This window comes from Dipodomys spectabilis, unplaced genomic scaffold (genome assembly GCF_019054845.1).
Source record: "Dipodomys spectabilis isolate Male_0828 unplaced genomic scaffold, ASM1905484v1 ptg000017l, whole genome shotgun sequence".
In the NCBI taxonomy this organism is placed as follows: Eukaryota; Metazoa; Chordata; class Mammalia; order Rodentia; family Heteromyidae; genus Dipodomys; species Dipodomys spectabilis.
The window spans coordinates 7,658,422-7,678,780 of NW_024870694.1; the positions used below are offsets into that span (position 1 = coordinate 7,658,422).

The 20,359-nt window shown below is 44.6% G+C and overlaps 1 protein-coding gene across 6 annotated transcripts in view; it reads right to left on the reverse strand.

Moving 5' to 3' along the window:
• The window catches only part of Mylk (myosin light chain kinase), a 194,531-nt gene that overhangs the window by 97,563 nt on the left and 76,609 nt on the right, over nucleotides 1-20,359 (reverse strand). For 5 of the 6 annotated variants that reach the window (XM_042667365.1, XM_042667361.1, XM_042667374.1 and 2 more), the window contains 2 exons: nucleotides 14,248-14,382; nucleotides 11,262-11,414 (listed from right to left, as the gene is read on the reverse strand). In XM_042667365.1, coding sequence (XP_042523299.1) covers nucleotides 11,262-11,414; nucleotides 14,248-14,382 — 288 coding nt within the window. The remainder of the gene's footprint in view (nucleotides 1-11,261; nucleotides 11,415-14,247; nucleotides 14,383-20,359) is intronic. The other variant, XM_042667383.1, reaches the window with a different exon arrangement.

Consider the following 20,359-nt stretch of genomic DNA (forward strand, 5'->3'; position numbering starts at 1 on the left):
GTGGAAACATCCAAATTGCAGCTCATGTCCTTCAAAGCCGGTGGCAGTTGGTATGCAGATGCAGCCTTCTCTTGGTTCTTCCCAAAGCTGAGTCTCTCTGTGGGTTCCAGCCTCTGGGATCTAAAACCCTACATACATTTCCTTGAGCCACTGGATGAAGTGAGAAATATGTGGGAGAGATTGTCCTGGGAGCCGCTGTCCCCATCCCATATGGGAGTTTGCTGGGTCCATGAAAACCCATATCTGCCTGAGCTGCAGGGGAGACAGTTGGGGCTATGCTGAAATCTTGGATCTGGGGTTAGCCTTGAAAAGCCCCTCCCTCCTCTTGAAACTCTACGACCTCATCAGTCTCTAAAGGTCCTGCCATCCCAGACCTTTGGGGAGGTTTGGAGATAATATATGAACTACCATGTGCAACCACAGGCCCTCTTTGACTCACAGTGAGACTGTGTTTCTGTAAACTCATCATCAGCTGAAAGAACCACATGGGAAAATACCTGGGATGCTTCTATCAACCCATTGCTTGATCACACAGCCCAAACTAGCAGATCTGCTGTTTACCCTCAGAATCACAAGGCTGAGAGGTATCTGTCATTTGCCACCACTGCCCTAATATGCTAGTCAAGAGAATGATCAAAATTCAAAACAGGAGGCATAGGTTTCATTAGAGTATACTGATTTCGCACCATCATAAGGTTGAAGATCATAACTTGAGCCATCATAAGTCAAGGATCATTACATTTGTTATCAAGAATATCATTCGTAGGTTCTTCCTCTGTGTGCATATATTTAATTTCTTTCCAAAGTCAAACAGGTCATACCAATTCATCTGTGTCCTATAAGCTCTGCATAAGTTTATGTTCACACTTGCATGGACTTAGGTGAAATAAGAAGAGATAGGGGAAGAGCTGGAGGTGTGGTTCAATTGGCAGAGTGCTTGCCTAGCAAGAACAAGGTACTGTGTTCAAACCACAGTACTGCAAGAGAGATGGGGAGGAGGGAGGAAACTGGTGTTCTGAACTTATGGCTGTAGTCATGTGATCTGAAGCAAGTTTTCTCCCTCCTCCCCAGCCTAAGTGTTCTGTACTCTAAAGTGATTATATAGTTAGCTTCAATTATTGATGATAACACAGTGCTAACAAATGTAATAAATACTGTATACATAATATAGTTGGGCCTTGAGATAATTAAAAGCAATAACACATAAAACAGCCAGTGCATTATCTAGCACATAATAAGTATAAAAACAAATTGGTTTTGACTTGCCTGGCTCTACTGCCTGTGGTTTTTGGAGGTACTGGGGTTTGAACTAGGGTCTTGTTAGGCAAGAATCATACAAAAGTATGATTCAAGTAATAGTTTTATTTTTCAGATAGGGACTTTGACTTTTGCCTGGGTTCACTGAGATCCCACACTACAATCCTATTTCTGCCCTCTGAATAGCTGGGATTATAGATATACATTTCTAGGCATGATGTCCCTACTGAAGTTTTAGACTGGGTATTTAACCTGATAATAACTACAAGGAGACAAGTTTCCTAAAGCAAGACATTCACATTTAGCCACAGAGAAAGAATTTAACAGCTGCTATTGAGATTAAGTTAGAAAAACATTTCTCCCATTCCACAGCAGAGCTGGATCTGTGAAGGAAGGCAGCCTCTCTGTGCCTCTGGGGGCTGCAGTGACCAGCAGGGCTGAGGGACACGGCTGGCTGCATTCTGGTCTGGGTGCTTTCTCTGCCCTGCTGAGAGCAAAGGCAAGTTACTGAAATCTAGAGAGAGCTTTCTGTCATTGCATTCACGCCCAGGGCCACCAGTTAGCCCAGAATGTGCAAGTCTAGGGTAGTCTGTTCCCTTTGGTCTTACCCAGTGCTGGATCAAGGGCCTGGTAGAGGTAGCAGGAGGCCAGGTTTGGATGCCAGAGGCCCCCAGCAGTGCTGTTTTGGGGATCCTGTGCCTTCCTCATCTGGGGAGGTGAGCACTGGCCTTAAGGACACATAAACAGCAAGGGAGAGTTGTGGGACCCGGTGACAGACTAGCTACCCAGCTCCAAGGGCGCAGACCAAATATATCCCAGGCTTTTCCCACAGTGTTGTATCCTGCTCTCTGCTGAGAGCCAGCCCAGAGAAACACTTTGTGTAACTCTGGAGCACAAAAGGGCGGTCTCCTCTACTTATTGACCTAAGACTAAAGATCTAAAGTGAATTATCTGTTGCTCTGGGGCTTGGTACTGGCTGGTGGCTTTATAGTCACTCAGTGCCTCTGTCACTAAGATGACTGTCACTTTCCATTTGAGAGAAGGGAAAGGCTCAGGCCCATCCTTCATGGAAAGGAAAATAATTAAGCTGAAGAATAAACTTCTCATAAAGCAGTTCATGGCCTTGTGAACATGGTACTGCGTAGATTAAGGTACTAGGTACTTAGTGTTAGGACTTGAGAAAGGAAAGAGAAGGAAGAGATAAATCCAGGGAGAGGAGAGGAGAAAGGAGAGGAGAGGAGAAAGGGAGAGGGAGAGGATGGGAGAAGAGAGGAGAAGGGAGGAGAGGGGAGAGAGTAAGGGGGGGAGAGAAGATTTCGGGAGGGGAAGGAGGGAAAGAGAAGACAAGAGTGAAGAAACAAAAGTGGGAAGGTGGGAAAAGAGTGTGTGTTCACACGTGCACACACACACACACACACACATACACACACACCCCCATTTTATGATCTTACTGATCCACAGTTTTTCCTCTTTGGCTATTTTTGTTCTACTTTTGGACTCATTGGAAATTGTTTATTAAGACAGTTCCTAATCATTAAACAATACATTTTTTGCTCTAGCACAGCCAAAGCATCAAACAAATGATTTTGAGAGGTCAGTTCTGCATGACTTAGAGGCTGGGTTCTGCTGCCCATTGGCTGGGCTATTGCTAGCAGATGACTTAACCTCTCTGAGCTTTTATTTATTTATTTTTTTACCTGTAGTTACTTCAAAACTATAATCATCATGAAATTTAAGTAAAGCCAGTTTTTCAAAATATTAAACTTTTTCCTCTTGAAACAATGTGCCTTTTAAAAAACACAACACTAGTTCACAGTGGTTTTAGTTTAAAAATAAAGGCAATATGACATTTTGGAAAGGTTTTATGTTTTGGTACTCATACTAGGGTTTAAACTTAGGGCCTGGGCACTATTCTTTAGCTTTTTCCACTCAAGGCTAGCACTCTACCACTGGAGCCATAACTTCTCTTCCAGACTTTTGGTGATTAATTGGAGCTAAGAGTTTCACAGACTTTTTCTGCCCATGCTGGCTTCAAGTCCTGGTCCTCAGATCTCAGCCTCCTAAGCATCTACGATTACAGGTGTGAGCCAGTGACATCTGGCTGGAAACATCTTACTTAGAGGAAGCTTTAAATATCCACACACACTGGGAGAAGCATGTTACTTACCATGTTTATTCTAATACAATAATCAGTCTCACCAGTTCCTCATACACCAGCCATGAATGGGGGCTTTGCTCCTCTTAGACCTGACATTCAGAACCTCCTGTAGCCTCTGTCCTATGGCTGCGCCAAAGCAGTGTCTCCCTGTATGCTACAATAACTCTCTTTTCTCCCTGCTCTCCCTTTTCTTTTCATGAGTGTAACAAGGAAAAAAAATCTCAATTCTTAAATTCTCCTTAAAAGCCTGTTTTATTCTAATGGACAACTTCTGCCTGTCAACTTGCTGCTTCTGAAGCCTCACATTTATGGATCCAAATTCACATTCAACACAGGTGCTTGTCTTTATCTTGGATCTACTGAAGATTCTCTTCAGTCTTCGAACATGAGCCATTTTCCTGGGTTACTAATGCAAAAAAAAAAAACCTTCTAACAGCAAATCTGCTTCCTCACATACCCTGTTATTCTATGGAAGTTGAATAAATCATCAAATGGGGGAGGGCACTCTAGAAATCAATCTTCCCCTCTTTATTTGGTGCTAAGAGTCCAGTGTGTTCCAGAAATCCAGGACCAGCCTCCTCTTTTCCCAAAATGCCAGGACTTATTAAAGGCAGGCTCCTTCCATTCAGCTGAAGAGCAACTCAGCCCCTTCCCAAATTCCCTTTTTCAGGGCACTTGGCAAGCTAAACATCCCCAGGGAGATATCCAAATTTCCTTTCAACAAAACTCTGTCTCATAACCAACAGAACCTTCTTGAAAAGTCAGCAAAAGGGGTACATTTATGGACTTAAAAAAACAGAAAACTATTCTTCCTCCTATAGCCTGGCTCTCATTTGGTCTTCTCTCCCATTGAATTCTCTTGAAACTAAGAATTAAGTAGGAAGAGAAATGTGCAAGGCAAAGAATGAAAAGAACATGACGTATTACATCCCCCCAAAGATCTCCAATCAGTAATGATGGGGTTGCTTGATGGGAGGCAGAACTCATGGCAACCGCAGCCTTCTTATGGTCTTAGAAGTTATAATGGGCCTAACAGAAAGGCATTGCATCCAAACCACCCAATGTCCCCTGCCAATGAGGCCTTGAAACCACACTCTCCATCACCATCAGGATGGTGCATACACTGCCATTTGGAAAACAAGGATACATGCCCAACAGCATTCTTGACCAAGTTTTCCACGCCAGAAAATGGTAGCTGGACCCACTATGGCTGTAGAATTAGACAGTGAGCATCTCTGTAATTGTCCAATTAGTAACGTGAGGCTCCAGTTCTAGGTTCTGTGCCCACATGGGTTCATCTATAACCACAACTCTCGTAATGAGAAGGGCCAGCGTGTGACACAAATCCTACCCTGGCCTCAGCCTGTATAAACAAAAATATCAGTTACATGTTGTCTTAACATTTAATAGACTGCTTGACTACTTGGAGATTAAATTGATGGCAGACAGATGTTTTGTGTGGGCTAAGGTTCTTAGTATATTTTTTTAAAGGCAAGTTTAAATCAGTGCTTGCTCTCCTCCTTTAATATATTTATCGTTAGTCAAAATAAGGATTTAAAAAGTTGTCAATCCAAGTGCCAGTGCCTCACATTAAAATTCCAGCTACTCAGGAGCTGATATGTAAGGACTGAGGTTTGAAGTCAGTCTGGGCAGGAACATCTGTAAGATTCTTATCGCCAATTAGCCATCTAAAAGCTGAAAGTAGAACTATAGTTCAAATAGTAGAATGCCAGCCTTGAGTATAAAAGCCAAGTGAGAGGACAAGGCCCTGGGTTCAAGCCCAAGTATGGGCATAGGAAAAAAATGTTGTCAGTGTTCATAGTTCCTACTGAGGGGAGTCCATGCCTTTGGCTGACTGGACAGATTGTAAAGCATCCACAGCACCTGTGCATAAGTTGGAAGGAGCAAAGCAGGTGGCTCAGAGCCAGCCCTCCATGCTCGTGCTGATCTGGAAATGGCCTGGGCCTCGTATGTGTTTCATGTTGGGTGCCTGGCTGGATCCCTGTTGTCTTCATCAGAGACTCTTCGTCAAAACAAATACTCTAATTAGTATGCTTATTAAATCTTATTTTTTCTAGGTTTTTCTCTTTTAACTCACCCACACTTTGTGTCCTTAGGTGCCTTTAACGGGCCCAGTGTGTCTCCAGTTAAATAAACAAATCATTAGGCAAAGAAACTCTGTTAAAAGTAGTTCAATTGGCAGCTCATTAATAAAATACAGTTACTTAAAGAATTTAGCCTTGACAAAGATACTGTAGGGGAAAATCAATGGAAAAGTATTCTAACTAATGAAGCCCCTACCCATGATTTGGTTCAAACATAGTGAATAACTGTCGTTGTGCCAGGTCTTCCTGGCTTGGCAGGAGTTTGGAGTAATAATTATCCTTTAGGCCCCATCTTGGGTGAGAGGGCAGACTAGCACTGCTTGTTAGGGCTGGAATCTTGTTTCTTCCCCTCCTAGGGAAGGAAGGAAATCAAAGTGGGGCGGGGGGGGGGGGGGGGGAGATTTTATTCTTGAGAGCAAACTTGTGGATTTCCTGTACACTTCAGTGAGCCCTGAGACCCAGCGAGAAAGTCAAGGGACCATCTCCTTGCACTGCAGGGAAAAGCAATTACTTCATTGCCTTCTTGAAGACTGAGTACATGCTTACAAGTGCTCACGTGCACACACACACACACACACACATGCTCATACATGCACAAACATATGCTTACACATGAAGAATACATAGTCTCCCTGAAGGGAGACTGCAAACAACTAAACAAGCAATTAGAGTTCAATGACAGCCAGACGTCAGTGTCTCATGCCTATAATCCTAGCTACTCAGGAGGCTGAGATCTGAGGATTATAGTTCAAAGTCAGCCTGGGAAAGAAGCCTGTGAGACTCTTATCTCCATTCATTAACTACCAAGAAGCTGGAAGTAGAGCTGTGGCTCAAATGTTAGAGCATTATTCTTAAACAAAGAAGATTAGGGACAGTGCCCGGGTACTGAGTTCAAACTCCAAGACTAGCACACATGCGTGTGTGTGCGCACACACACACACACACACACACGGAGACAATTTCACAGTCAGAATGAAATGTTTTTTTCTTTACCCCTAGAGACTTGGTATGATGTCTCTTGCCCTATGTCAGCCAAGCAGGCCATCTTGCTGTTTCTTGATTAACCCAGCCCTGTTTCCACCCCAGACCCTTGTACTTGATGTCCTACCTGTCACCTGCCTAAGACATTCTTATCTGAGCTCATCAGCCTCACAGGCCTCCTGGACCGCATGACTTATGAAGTACTCCTTTCACCTTTCTCAATTCCTATATCCTGCTCATTTTTTTTCTAGCATTTTTTTTTATTGTGAGAATACTGTACAGAGGAGTTACAATTACATGGGCAAGATAATGAGTACATCTCTTATCAAGCATTGTTGCCTCCTCATTGTTTCCCCTTCCCATCCCTTCCCATCCTCCTCCCCTCCCCTCACCCGATCCTCTCCCTACCCCCCACCAAAGTTGTAAAGTTCGTTTTTTGACATAACGACTTGTACATCTCATTGTTGCAATGGGTCCACATGTATCCCTAGTTAAACGATTTGTTTTTTTCCCTTCCCCTCCACAAATTATGCCAACATCAAATACAATGAAAGTATGAATTATACTGTGGGGGAGGGACATACAAAGCACATAGAAGTCAGCTTATAAATATGATAGAATCCTGCTCATTTTCTTTTCTTTTCATTTCTTTTCTTGTCTTTTTCTCTTGTGGTGCTAAGGATCAAATCCAGGGCTTTTCATGTGTTAGACAAGGGATTTATCACCAAGTTAACCACACCCAAGCCCTGCTCATTTTCTTTTCTTTTCTTTTTTTGGGGGGGGGGAGGGTCCAGTCTTGGGGCCTGAACTTTGGGCCTGGGCGCTGTCCCTCAGCTCTTCAGCTCAAGGCTAGCGCTCTACCACTTGAGTCACAGCGCCACTTCTGGCTTTTTTCTTTTTGCTTATGTGGTGCTGAGGAATCGAACCCAGGGCCTCATGCATGCAAGGCAAGTGCTCTACCACTGAGCCACCTTCCCAGCCCCCTGCTCATTTTCTTAACAGCACTTGTCAGCATATGCAATAAAACCACTGCCTGCATCGCCACCAGAAAGCTGGGCTCTTGTCTGAGCTGCTTACTGCAGTTCCCCCAGAACAATGCCTGAACAAGTAAACACAGGTGCACAGAAAAGACTGGTGGATCAGTAAGTGCGATAAGGGACTACAGGATGTTGAGAACTCTTTCTGAGGTGTTTAGGGAAGCCTTCCTAGAGAAAGTAGCATCAGGTAAGAGTTAGCCTGGATTTCAGGAGCAGAGTGCTACGACATTGAAGCAGAACATGGAAAGTACTAGCACAGAGTGTTGGGCTGGTGTCTGGAAGATTACAAAATCTTGATGAAAGGCTGAAGAGGTGAGAAAGAGTCCCACTGTCTGGCTTGCAGCATAGTATCTGCTGAACTGTCAGATGGAGGCTATCTTCAGGAGAGTGGTTCTCAGAACCACCACCACTCGAAGACAACTGGAGGGCTATACATTGCTGCACACTGCCACCTTGTGGCCAGCGCCTTGCAAGGAGGCACAGAAATGAGGCCCCAACCAACCTTCCTTCTCTTGCTTGGTCTCATTATGTAGTCTAGGCTGACCTCGAACTTACAATCCTCTCTTTTCTTGAATGGACAGATAAATACAACGATAGCAAGCAGATCCTTGTGGAAAAACACTCCAAGGATATTTTATCCTGTTTAAAAGTTGGACAATTGTCATAAAAGCAGCGTGTACTTTCTGAGCATTTCTATATTCTAGGGACAGTGCACGAATCCATTCACTCACTCTTATAGAGCTGTGAGTGTCCCCATCCCAGAGAAGAGGAAAGTTTAGCCTGGAGTTAGCACCTGGGTAGTCAGGGCTAGGATGTGGTGAGTGGGATTCATGCCAGGCAGAGGGTGGTAGAGGGTGATAGGGGGTGACAGAGCAAGGTCCTGGGAAGCTGCAGAAGAGGCTGGAGTCCTGGCCGTGACAGTAAGGAACCAGTGTCCCTACTTGCTTCCAGAGGACCTGCAAGGTCTGCAAGACGTAAGAACAGCTTCCTGTCTAAGGATGGTGCAAGACACAGCCCCACACCACCTGAGAGAGACTTGGGCAGGATGCCAGGGGTCTCCTTGTGCGGCACTCATCCTGCCAGCTTTAGGACTGAGCAGGCTGTGTCTCAGACTTGCTGAGACCCATTTATGGCTTTGAGCCTTTGTCTGGCCTTGACAGGCCAGTAAATCTCCCATCCAGGAAAGCCTCACTCATGCAGGCCCAGCCTGAGAGCAAACTTGAAAAGCATGGCTGAGCCATGGCCAGATAGTTCTCTTCCTAATTTCTTTTTATTTTCTTTTGTTGGTTGTGGGGCTTGAACTCTGGGCATGGGCACTGTCCTTCAGCTCTTCAGCTCAAGGCCTGCATTCTACCTCTTGAGCCACAGTGCCACTTCTGGTTTTCTGAGTAGTTTATTGGAGATAAGAGTCTCACAGACTTTCCTGTCCTGGCTGGCTTTGAACTGTGATCCTTAGATCTCAGCCTCCTGAGTAGCTAGGATTACAGGCACGAGCCACTGGTGCCCGACTTCTCTTCCTAATTTCTAACACACTCAAATGAACTACCATGTAGTCCTCTACCTTACTCCAACATCAGGTGCCAGGAAAATAGCTCCAAAGAGTTTTTGATCCTTCATCTGGGGATCCTACCACTGAGAGACAGCTCAGCTGGGTCTCTAATCCAATCTAAGATAAGGCAGGACAGCCTGGATTAGCTAGCTGTTGGCTGAAGCTGATGAGACATTCTTAGAAGAGAGAAGGCTGAAACAGTGATACTCACTAGACACTACATTGGAAATGAACTTTATAACTTGAGGGGGGGATGGAGTGGGAGAAAATGAGGGAAGGGGTAATACAGTTCAAAAAGAAATATACTCATTTCCTTACTTATGTAACACCTCTCTTTACATCAGTTTTACAATAAAACTTTAAAAGAAGTGGTACTATGGCTCAGCACTAGCCTGAGCAAAAATAGCTCAGGGACAGTGCCCAGGCCCTGAGTTCAAGCCCCAGGACTAGCCCAAACAAAAACAAACAAACAAAAAACAGTAAAACTTACAAAATTAAATTAAAAAAAGAAGAAGAGAGAAGGTTGAGCTGTGCAGCTCAACTGATACTATTCTGACTTTCCTGCCCATTATAGACTGGCTCTGGGCCACACTGACCTCCAAGATAGGAGGAGACAGTTGCTCCCCTGGCCCTTGGAGACCAGGCTCTGAGCTTTCTTGCTTCTTTGGAAATACCATTCCAGTCTCTGAGGCCCCAAAGACCTTCACACTAAATAAATGTATGTACCAGAATGCTGGCTGAGAAGCTGCCAGGGGCCATGCCAGCCCTGACTTGAGGGTGGAGGGCTTTCTGGAAGGAAGGACAGGAATAGTAGATGACATGCTGAGGCATTTCTGCAGAGAAATTAGAGTCCACTCCCAGTAGGGAGGTTCAAGGAGCCATTGTGAATCACATTCTACACCAATGACTGTAGCTTTGTCCCTGAGGGATGGACAATTACTTGCTTTTATGGCCAGCTTCTCCCTTGGGACCAGGGGCAGATGTCCTCTGAAAAGGCAGCTATGAGACTTGCCTCAGCTTCAATCTCAGGGCCTGGGCTCAGAAGATTGGCTTTCCCTATCAATGTGGTACATTTGGTCCAGTCATGTGACTCCATAAGACCTCTAGATCCCTCTAGATCCTTCTGTATAAAACAGGGACCCCAGCCTCAGCCCAAGCTGTGGAGATCTCTGGGGTGGGGGAGGGTACAGTAGGCAAGGTGAAACAGCAGGAAGAAAGTGTTTGGCACATTTTATGTGAAATCATCTCTTGCATCCTCCTCCCTGAAGGTAGCTTTGCACACTACAGCGGGGGCTCTCCCAAAAGGCCTGAGTCCTGAGGGATAGGGGGAAGAGGTGTGCCTCCCCTGCTAGTCTAATGGGAATGTAAATATACTGCACCTGGTCCAAACACTATAGGTTCTACTTACGCCCAGAAGCTGGGGGCATCGGTGCAAAATGAGGGTGGTAATTAGGCTTACCTGAAAGGCCCTGGGCCCAGGAATTGTCACCATGCCCACCGATCTCACAGCCCAGCCAGACCTGTCCTGAGTCTATGACTCTCCTGTGATTTCTGTGGACTAAGTGCTTGGCTAATCAACAGATGACAGAGGTAATCAGATTACTGGACACTTGACTGGTGATGTATAAAAACAAGCTTAGGCTGTAGGGAGGTCCATGGAAGAAGTGGAGAGACCCCATAGAAGTCTTCGTGCCCATGCTGTGTGAACTGGGATTTCCCAAGGTAGAAGGGGTCATTTGTGAGATCCCTGTGTGCTAAGCCAGTATGTGGGTATTTTTCTTACAGGGAGGTGATTTTCTTTCTGCCAGGCAGGGAGTCTCTGGAACCAGGAAAGTCTTTGCCTCTGTCCCCTGAATCTGCCCATGGCTCCATGGGGTGAAGTGATGGGGCGGGGGCATATCCCCCTCCAAGAAGGTTCCCTGTTTGTGTGGGCTCCTGGAGGCCATTTCCTCTGCCTGCCTGGCTCAGGCACAGGGCTTTCTATAGAGCCTCCGCTCTGTCCTTCAACCTTCCAGCAGCCTGTGCTGTAGCAGCCATGGCTGCCTGCTAGCCATGGTGGTGTACAGTAAGGCTGAGTGTGCTCTGCTTCCTGGATATGGGTCAATCATCCCATTGCCTATAAAAGACATGTCTGCAGGGAAGATGTATTTAGAAAGGAGCCTGGAAATACCTACCATGCACAGTGACTCTTGCGCTGCAGGACACCTGCCCTAGGCTGTTCTCTGCCAGGCAAGTGTAGATGCCACGGTCCTCTGGCAGGGCATCCTGGATGTGGAGCTCAGCCACACCTGCCTTGCACGTGGAGCGAGCATACTGGATGGGCTGCCCTGAGGAAGGAAGCACAAGATGACTCAGGTCAGAGAGCATCTGATAGAAACATAAGCCCTGACCTCAGCTGGGATGCTACTGTCAGGCATGGGAGCTGGCCCAGGTCCATGGTGGGCAAGAAAGCCTGGAAGACCAGGGAGAGTGATTCTGGAGGAATTTGGTGTATTGGACAGACATCTGGGCTTTCTGTATAGTCTCCATTCTATCCCTCAGTTTCACAGGGTTTGTGCCTGGAAAAAAATCTTCAAGGATCATTCGGCCCATTGCCCAGGCTCAGTCAAAGCAGACCCTGCCCAGACATATGGCTCCCAGTTCCCTTTGGGTGATTCCAGAACAATGATTTTACTTTCCATTGTAGCTATTTATCAGAAAGAATTCTGCATCTCAACTTTAATTGCAATTAGCTCCACTTATTCTGCGCATTTTAGTATTCACAGAAAAGCTCAATATGAAGCTAAAGATGAATTTCACCCTCTACCAAAGACCTGTGTTCAGGACATTTTCTAGAAGTCCTATATATGGAGTTAGGGGACCATGCAATGGACTTAGTGGTTTCCTTAATAATATATGATCTTGATATTTTTATCATCCCAGGATGTGGCTCTTTCTTCTTTCTTTCTGTCTGTCTGTCTTTCTTTCTGCCTTTCTTTCTTTCTCTCTTTCTTTCTTTCCTTCTTTTTGAGGGGGGAACTCAACCAACTCATTACTAAAGACTGGCCTTAGAGCAGGAATGTGTCTGCTCATCATCTAGGAAGCAACTGTCAGGTCCTTCCTTTGCCAGGCCCCAGGATCCTGGTTTGCACTTCATAAAATCAGGGGTGGGTAGCTGGAGAGAGTGGCCAGGGAAAGAGATAGTACAGGAAGAAATGCTTTCTGTGCAATGCAATGTTTTCTTCTGCACATAGCAACACTTCATGTGTCCATGACAGTTGGGCAAAAAGACTTCCAAGAATGCCACAGGGCCAGAGGGAAGGGAGCCTTCCCAACCCATTGCACTCCATAAAAGTCAGACTGGAGTGGTGGTCTGGAGGTAGGGGCTAGGATTCTGCCACTGAGGGCCTGAATACCACTCTTTGCTTTAATTTTTTTTGTGATCACCCACCCCATCTCTTCCTTGGCATCACCAGCACATACCCTGAGGGGCTGTCAACATGCCTCTGCTATTCAAATACAGGCTGACAAACATTATGACTTCTCTTTTTTTTCCTGGAGCACAACTTGGCCCCCCACACAAAGATGAAGCCCCCAGAAAGGAGTTGTTGGCTAGGGACAAGTCACAACTGGGAGTCATCAAACTCTCAGTATGGAGCCTGGGTTGGACCACAGCAGCCACAGAAACCCAACTGGAGCACGATCTCCCTCTAGTGGGAAGCAAGCAGGACTGTCACCCAGAATTCAGATCGGAGGAAGGGGTATAACCAGGGGTTTGTCAGCAAATACATCCTGGAGGCCAAATCTACCCACCACCGGGGGTTGTACAAACGTTCTTAACATATTTTAGGTAGTTGAAAAAAATAAAAGGGAGAAAATGTCATGATGTGAAAATGACATAGGATGGACATTTCAGTGTCTATCAATAAAGTTTTCTTGCAATGCAGGCTCAACTCATTTGTTTACACATGCTCTGTTCTTATGTTGCAACAACAGAGGTGAATAATTGGTGTATGGCCCCAAAAGCTGAAACTATTTACTACCTGGCCCCTCAGAGATCATGTTTGTAAACTCTTGTTCTAGACTCACTCTGAGCCAGGCAAAGGAGAAACTCACCTATTCAGATCCATCATAGTTCTTACGTTCATTTCTGATCCAGCCTCAAGGAGACTGTGTCCTTGAGTCAGCCCCAGGGTCCCACAGGAGCTCTGTCCTCAGGTGAGGAGTGGATGGGAAGGCAGACTTCAGTTATCAACTGTCCATGCAGTTCTCAGCTGCATGTAGGAAGGTACTCAGCACCTCCCATCACTCAGCACAGCCTGAGCAAACGGTCAACATGGTGTAGACATACCCAGGGGTTCCTGGGAGCATAAGTGATGGGTGCTGTCTCCTTAGGAGCCTGATTTAGTAGATGTGAGAGCTGGCCCAGACCCCAGGCCTTCTGTTCTACTCTTTCCCCCTGAAAACAGAGCCTGCATCCAGTGGTAAACTGGGATACCCCACTGCTCAGTGGGGGACCTAAAAGGTTTTCACTCTTGGCAGTTCCCCACTCATCCTCCCTGTGGCTGCTGTCCAGTCTTACCCATTTAATGGATTGTTCTTGTTATAAAATCAGAGCTCCTTGTACCTTTAAAATTAAAAGGACTTCTATTAAAAACGAGAAAAGTGATAATATATGGTAATTAATTTTTTTCAAAGATCTTACTTGGTTTGAAACAAAAAAGAGTGGGCATTTTTTAATAGAGCTCTAACATTAAAAAAGAATTCCTAGTTGCTGAGCCCTACACTACCTGCCACTATGCATAATAGACAAGATACTTGAATTTGTGGTGTGGTTCGTTAGTTTACATTTCAAATCTTTATCGAGGACCTCTCATGAGTCTGATCACATACAAAGAAACTGATTTATTTGTGATCTATGTATTGGACATCGGATTAGCTGCTTTATGTGAACTAATTTAGTCTCACATCCACCACCCTGCAAGCTTGGTAGTGTTATTTCCACCTTGCAGATGAGGAGTTTAAGGCCTTTCATGTTGGTAACCTGTCTGGCCAGTTAATAGCAGATTCAGTCCTGTGCTCTCTGTACTCCAGATGTTTCTGAGGCAGATGTGATTCAGCATAAGAAGTGAGAGTTTAGGTGAGCCAAAGAGTACCCTGGGCAGGGGGCTAAGGACTCACCATTGAGCAGCCAAGAGATTCGAGGCACTGGGGTCCCCTGTACGGAGCACTGCATCACAAAATCCTGACCCTCGATGACAGTACAGTCCTTCAAGACACTGGAGAATGAGGGGGCCACCCTCATTATGGCTGGCCCTGTGAAGGCAAAGAACACACAGGCCATCTCATTCACCCTAAGCCTGACAGGCAGATGCTGCACTGGCCCGGGTGTTGGGCTTTCTGGGCAGCTACTTAGATGCTGTCTACCTTCACAGCAGAAAGTGACAGCCCCAGATGCTGCTTGGGTTGGAAGCAAGGGGATTGCTGGTGGCCTTCCAGTCATAAAGCACCCTGGTGCTGGGCTACTCAGGACCAGAGAGTGTCTTCTCTCCTTTCTACATTAGGCCTCTCCTGCCTGTTCTTGACCCTCACTGTGTTCTGTTTTCCCTCTTGGTCTGCCCTCTACATCATACTGTTCTGTTATTCTCTTCCCTCTTCTTTCCCCGCCCCCTCTCTCTTTAATGCTAGTACTAGGGCTTGAACTCAAGGCCTTAGATTCTTGTTTAGCTTTTTCTGCCCAGGACTGGCACTTGACCATTTAAGCTACACCTCCAATTCCAAATTTTGGCTGGTTAGAGATAAGACTATCAGATTTGTCTGTCCAGGATGGCTTGGAATCATGATTTTCACATCTCAGCCTCCTGAGTAGCTTGGATTGCAGGTGTAAGCCACCAGCATCTGGTTCTACTGTCTTCTCTTCTATATGTTGCAGTAGTGATTACCCAATCTTGTCACTATCTCTAGTTCTAGAAACCACAAACCCACAGAGAAGATATTTCCACTTTCAATTATTATAACTATTCTTTTCCAGTTCTGAGATGGATTCCAATAACAAAGTCTCATGTATGTTGTAGTTTTCCAAGTGTGGTTTGAGTCCCAACCTAGGCCAAGGGTTCAGAACTGCTGGGGCCCCAAGAAAATGCATGTTCTAGTTTTAGAACATCTGTCTAGTTTAACTCCTCAAAAGCCTTCCACATCAGTGAAATGGCAAAGGGACTGAAGTTTGGGGCCCTTCATTAAAAGAGCAACAAGGACAGATAATCTCTACACTCCTCAGAATAGCTGCACAAGGGTCACGATGGCTGAGCAGACATCGTTGGTGCTTCTCATTACAGAGATGAGGGGAAACCTGCTCTGTATTGAGGGATTTCAGCCAAGAAAACCTGAGGGACTGTACCTGCGATTTACTTTCCTAGGTGTGAATGTGACAGTGTCATGCTGTTCCATCTTTAGTTCATTTTCTAGACAAAGTTCATCATTTCCTACAGTCCAACCCAGGGGTGAGGCAGTTTCTCAGTCAGCTCTCTGACTCCACAGCCATCTGTCTCCTCTAGACCCTCCTCTATGGGAGAGGAGTTACAAGAAAGATGGTGCATCTAACCAGACCTGGCACTGAGGAAGGGATGGGCAGATGATCTCACATGTAGAGTCACCATCAACTTCTTCCATCAGTCCCTCACTAGAGACATGCCTTTGGGAGTCACTGAAAAGATCAGACCATCATGGGTTAGAGATTTGCAAGGTATGTGTTCTTGGGTGAGTCACTGAACCTTACTAAAGCTTGGTATTCCCATCTGGAGAATAAGTGCAACTATAATTATCTCATGTATCTGCTGGTTGGGTTGGAGTTGTGGTTCAGGTAGTACAGCACCAGCCAGTGATTGAAAGCATCATACGGAGTTCCAATCCCAGTCTCAGAAAAAGAAATTACAACAACAAAGATGGTTGGGATAACTAAATGGAAGACTGCAAACAAAGTATTTAGCACAGAAATGGCCTTTAGAACATCCTTGTGAATGTTTGCCATTATGGGTGAATGGAAGCTACCTGTGCATAGAAACTTCACTTAGGGCAAATATGCGTTGGGACTGAAAGAGTGGAGATGGAAAGTGGGAGTTTGAGCATTAGCAACCAGGAGAAAGATTTTTCTTTCCCCTTTCAGCACAGGGAACAGCAAGGGTGTGTGGGGGACACCAGAATGTCTCTCCAATGGATAGAGACTAAAGAAAAGTGTTAGCCATCTAGCCCTTAGTAGATAAGAGCATTGTGAAGCTGGAGGAGGTAGGAGGAGAAGTCTGGGTACAAGGAGAAGCTTATGTGCATTGAGGAGTAGAAAGAGGGTTGACAGAAGCTAGAAGATCACAGGCCACCTGACCTACATCTTGGCTGGAGAAGATATAAGACAGCTGATATCTTTAACAAGATGGAGGACCATGAAGCCCTTCTACAATGGCAGAACCATAACCAATTCCTCCACAAAAGCAGAGAGAACCTGATAGAGTCTCTATCGACTTTCCCAGAACTCTGGGGGTTAACTTAAGGCTAGCAACATTCTGAGGAATGTTTGTTTATGAACAACAAAACCAAACCCCCACCCCGAAACCCAGCTGAATCATGGTAAGAGCAGGTTATGTGGCATTTGAAGTCCCATTTCCTTCACTGCAGCTCTGCCTCACCCTAGGTCCCAAGGCAGCAGAACCAGATGACCCAGGGATGACACCTCTGAAACTGTGAACCAAAACAAATCTTTCCTCTTCTAAGTTGATCAGCTCAGGAATTTTGTCACATCCAGAATGTCACATACAGAATGATAAAAATTAATTGCCAATAGTATGTCTGATAAAGGTAAATCTTGAATATGTAAAGAATTCTTAAAACACAACAATAAAAAATGACCCAGTCAAAAACCAGGTCTTAGAGGTTCATGCCTGTAATCTAGCTACTCAGGATGCTGAGATCTGAGAAATGAGGTTCAAAACCAGCCCAGGAAGGGAAGTCTGTGAGACTCTTAACTCTAATTAATCACCCAAAAGCTAGAAGTGATGCTGTGCCTCAAGTGGTAGAATACTAGCCTTGAGCAAGAAAGCTCAAGGACGTGCCCAGGCCCTGAGTTCAAGCCTCAGGACTGGCACACACACAAACACACACAAAGTGAGCAAAAGCATTTGTAAGGAAATGGAAAGACTTGGAAAAAATATATTAAGTGAAGTAAGCCTGACCAAAGAAACATAGGTTGCATCGTTTTCCTCATTTGTGGTAGTTAGAATGTGCCTATAAATTTACAAGTAAACACACTGGATGGAAAGACAACAAAATGCAATTGGACATGATGAATTATATAGATCTCTACAGTCACACAGTAGGACCAAAGGAGGATATTCTTAGAAGAGGATCATAAATGCTCAATTACTATGTGCATATGATCATATAAAATAATACTTATCAAAATGAACTCCAAGGAATGAAAACAGGAGTTTTTTTTCTCTTTTGCTGTTTTTGTTTTCTTTACCTTTTGTTTTCTTCATTTATTTTTTGCCAGTCCTGGGGCTTGAACTCAGGACCTGGGCTCTATCCCTGACCCAATATTTCTTTTCTTTTTCTTGTCTGTTATGGGGCTTGAACTCCGGCCTGGGTAATGTCCTTGAGCTCTTCAGTTCAAGGTGAGTGTTCTATCACTTGAGCCACAGCACCACTTCCCTGGGATCTGTCCATGAGCCTCTCTGTGCTCAAAACTAGCACTCTACCACTCCTGCAGAGCCACTTCCAGCTTTTTCTGTTTATGTGGTACTGAGGAATTGAACCCAGGGCTTCATGCATGCTAGACAAGCAGTCTACCACTAAGCCACATTCCCAGCCTAACTTTTGTTTTATTTGTTAGTTTATTTGTCTTTGGGAGGGCAAGGGGAGCACAGAAAGGGTGAATAAATGCAGCAGTGGTATTCACTAGACACTCTGCTGAAAGTGAACTATACAACTGTGGGTGGGGATGGTAGGGAAAAACTGGGAGAGAGGGAAGGAGTGACACTGTTCAAAAAGAAATGTATTCATTACCAGACTTATGTAACTGCAACTCCTCTGTACCTCACCTTTTCAACAACAACAACACATACACACACAGACATATATATATATAAATTTTTTTAAGTTGGCAGGAAATACTGCTCAACATTATTAGTCATCAGGGAAATGAAAGTCAAAAATAAAATAACCATGAATGACTCTAATTAAAAAACAGAAAATTAGCCAGGTGCCAGTGGCTCATGTCTATAATTCTAACTACTCAGGAGCTGAGATCTGAGGATCATGGTTCAAAGTCAGCCCAGGCAGGAAAGTCCATGAGACTCTTATCTCCAATTAACTACCAGAAAACTGGAAGTGGCGCTGTGGTTCAAAGTAGTTGAGTGCTAAGCTTGAGCAAAAGAGCTTGGGACGGTGCTCAGGCAGGGACTGTATCTAGGCCCTGAGTTCAAGCCTCACAAGATCACACATGACATGATTCTATGTATATAAAATGTTAAGACAGGCAAATCCATAGGGATAGCAAGTAGATTAGTTGTCAGGGGCTGAAGGGATAGGAAAACAGGTAGGAGTTTTTTGGGTGAAAGGGTGGTATCTAAATGTTCCAAAATTAACGAGTGGTAATGGCCACACACCTCTGTGAATATACTGAAAATTAGTAAATTATACTCATTCCGCCCTTTCCTCCTTCCTGCCTTCCATTCTTTTTAGTTGGCACTAGAGTTTGCCCTCGAGGCCTCATGCTTACTAAGTGGGTGCTCTACCACTTGAGCCATGCTCCTGGATATTTTTCACTTTAATTTTCATAATATTTCCCACATCCATCCAGACAATAATCTTCTATCTATCTATCTATCTATCTATCTATCTATCTATCTATCTATCTATCTATCTATCTATCTATCTATCTATGGCCTCCCATATGGCTGGAACCAAGGGCATGCACCACCATATCAGACTTACTGATTGAAAAGGAGTCTTTTTGCCTAGACTGGTCTCAGAGAGAGATTGTTTCAATTTCTGCCTTCTAAATAGCTAGAATTATAGGTGTGGGATATCACCATTTCTGGCCTTTGAAGTATACTTTAGAAGTGGGTCTTTAAAGTTTTATGAATTATATTGCAATAAAGCCACTTATACGAAAAAAAAGTAAATCTGAGATGAACTATCCAACATGCGAAAACAGGATAAAAACCATCTACAAGATTTAGATAAACTCACAGAGGCAAAACCATAGGAGAAACTAGCCGGTCTCAGTACATTATTAACCTTGGGTAGAACTCACACACATGTCTGTATGTCTATTCCTACCTAGCCTCAGAGCCCTGGCCTGGCTGAGAGTCTTACTCTGGACCTGTGACTGTATGACCCACCCACAAGCACTCCTGTTGCCAAGTAAAATGATGGTATTTCTTGCAAAGGGGCTCCTTTATGACCAGCTAAGAAGTGAACAACATATGGAGTAAGAATCCCTTAACTCCTGTCCAGGGACCTCTAGTTCCTCTCCTAGAGGCAGTTTTCTAAGGACTGTTTTTGCATATACAAGTATGAATAAATGGGATCTTTTCTTCCTTTGGCACAAATAACACAGGGCACATGCAGACTGCACTTTGATTTTCTCCACTCCTACTGTACCTTGCATATTTTGCCATAAACATCTACAAAAGGCCATGTAGAATTCTACCATGTAGATGAAGAATTAAGTTATGTATTAAGTAATTTTTTTTTTTTTGGTTGGTCGTGGGGCTTGAACTCTGGGCTTGGGCGCTGTCCCTCAGCTCTTCAGCTCAAGGCAAGTGCTCTACCACTTGAGCCACAGTGTCACTTCCGGTTTTCTAGTGCTTTATTGGAGATAAGAGTCTCATGGACTTTCCTGCCCGGGCTGGCTTTGAACCACAATCCTCAGATCTCAGCCTCCTGAATAGCTAGGATTACAGGCGTGAGCCACCGACGCCCAGCTTAAATAAAATTTCAAACTCACACAGAAGTAGAGAAAGTCATGTAGGGACTCCCTCCATAGCTATTTCTCATCTTTCATTTATATATACAGATAAATATCAAGATTATTTAATTACTACCTCTGCCTATACATCCCTAAAATGGGCTAATTCTAAGAGAGATATGTCACCAGTGAACAGCTCAGTTTTATGTCTCCAAAGTAGATAAACTTACAAAAAATAAACAGGAGGCCATTATTACAATTTAAAACATCACCAATATCTGTATATCAAATATCTTGTTGCTGTCCAAAATTTTCAGATGCTCTCATCAAAAA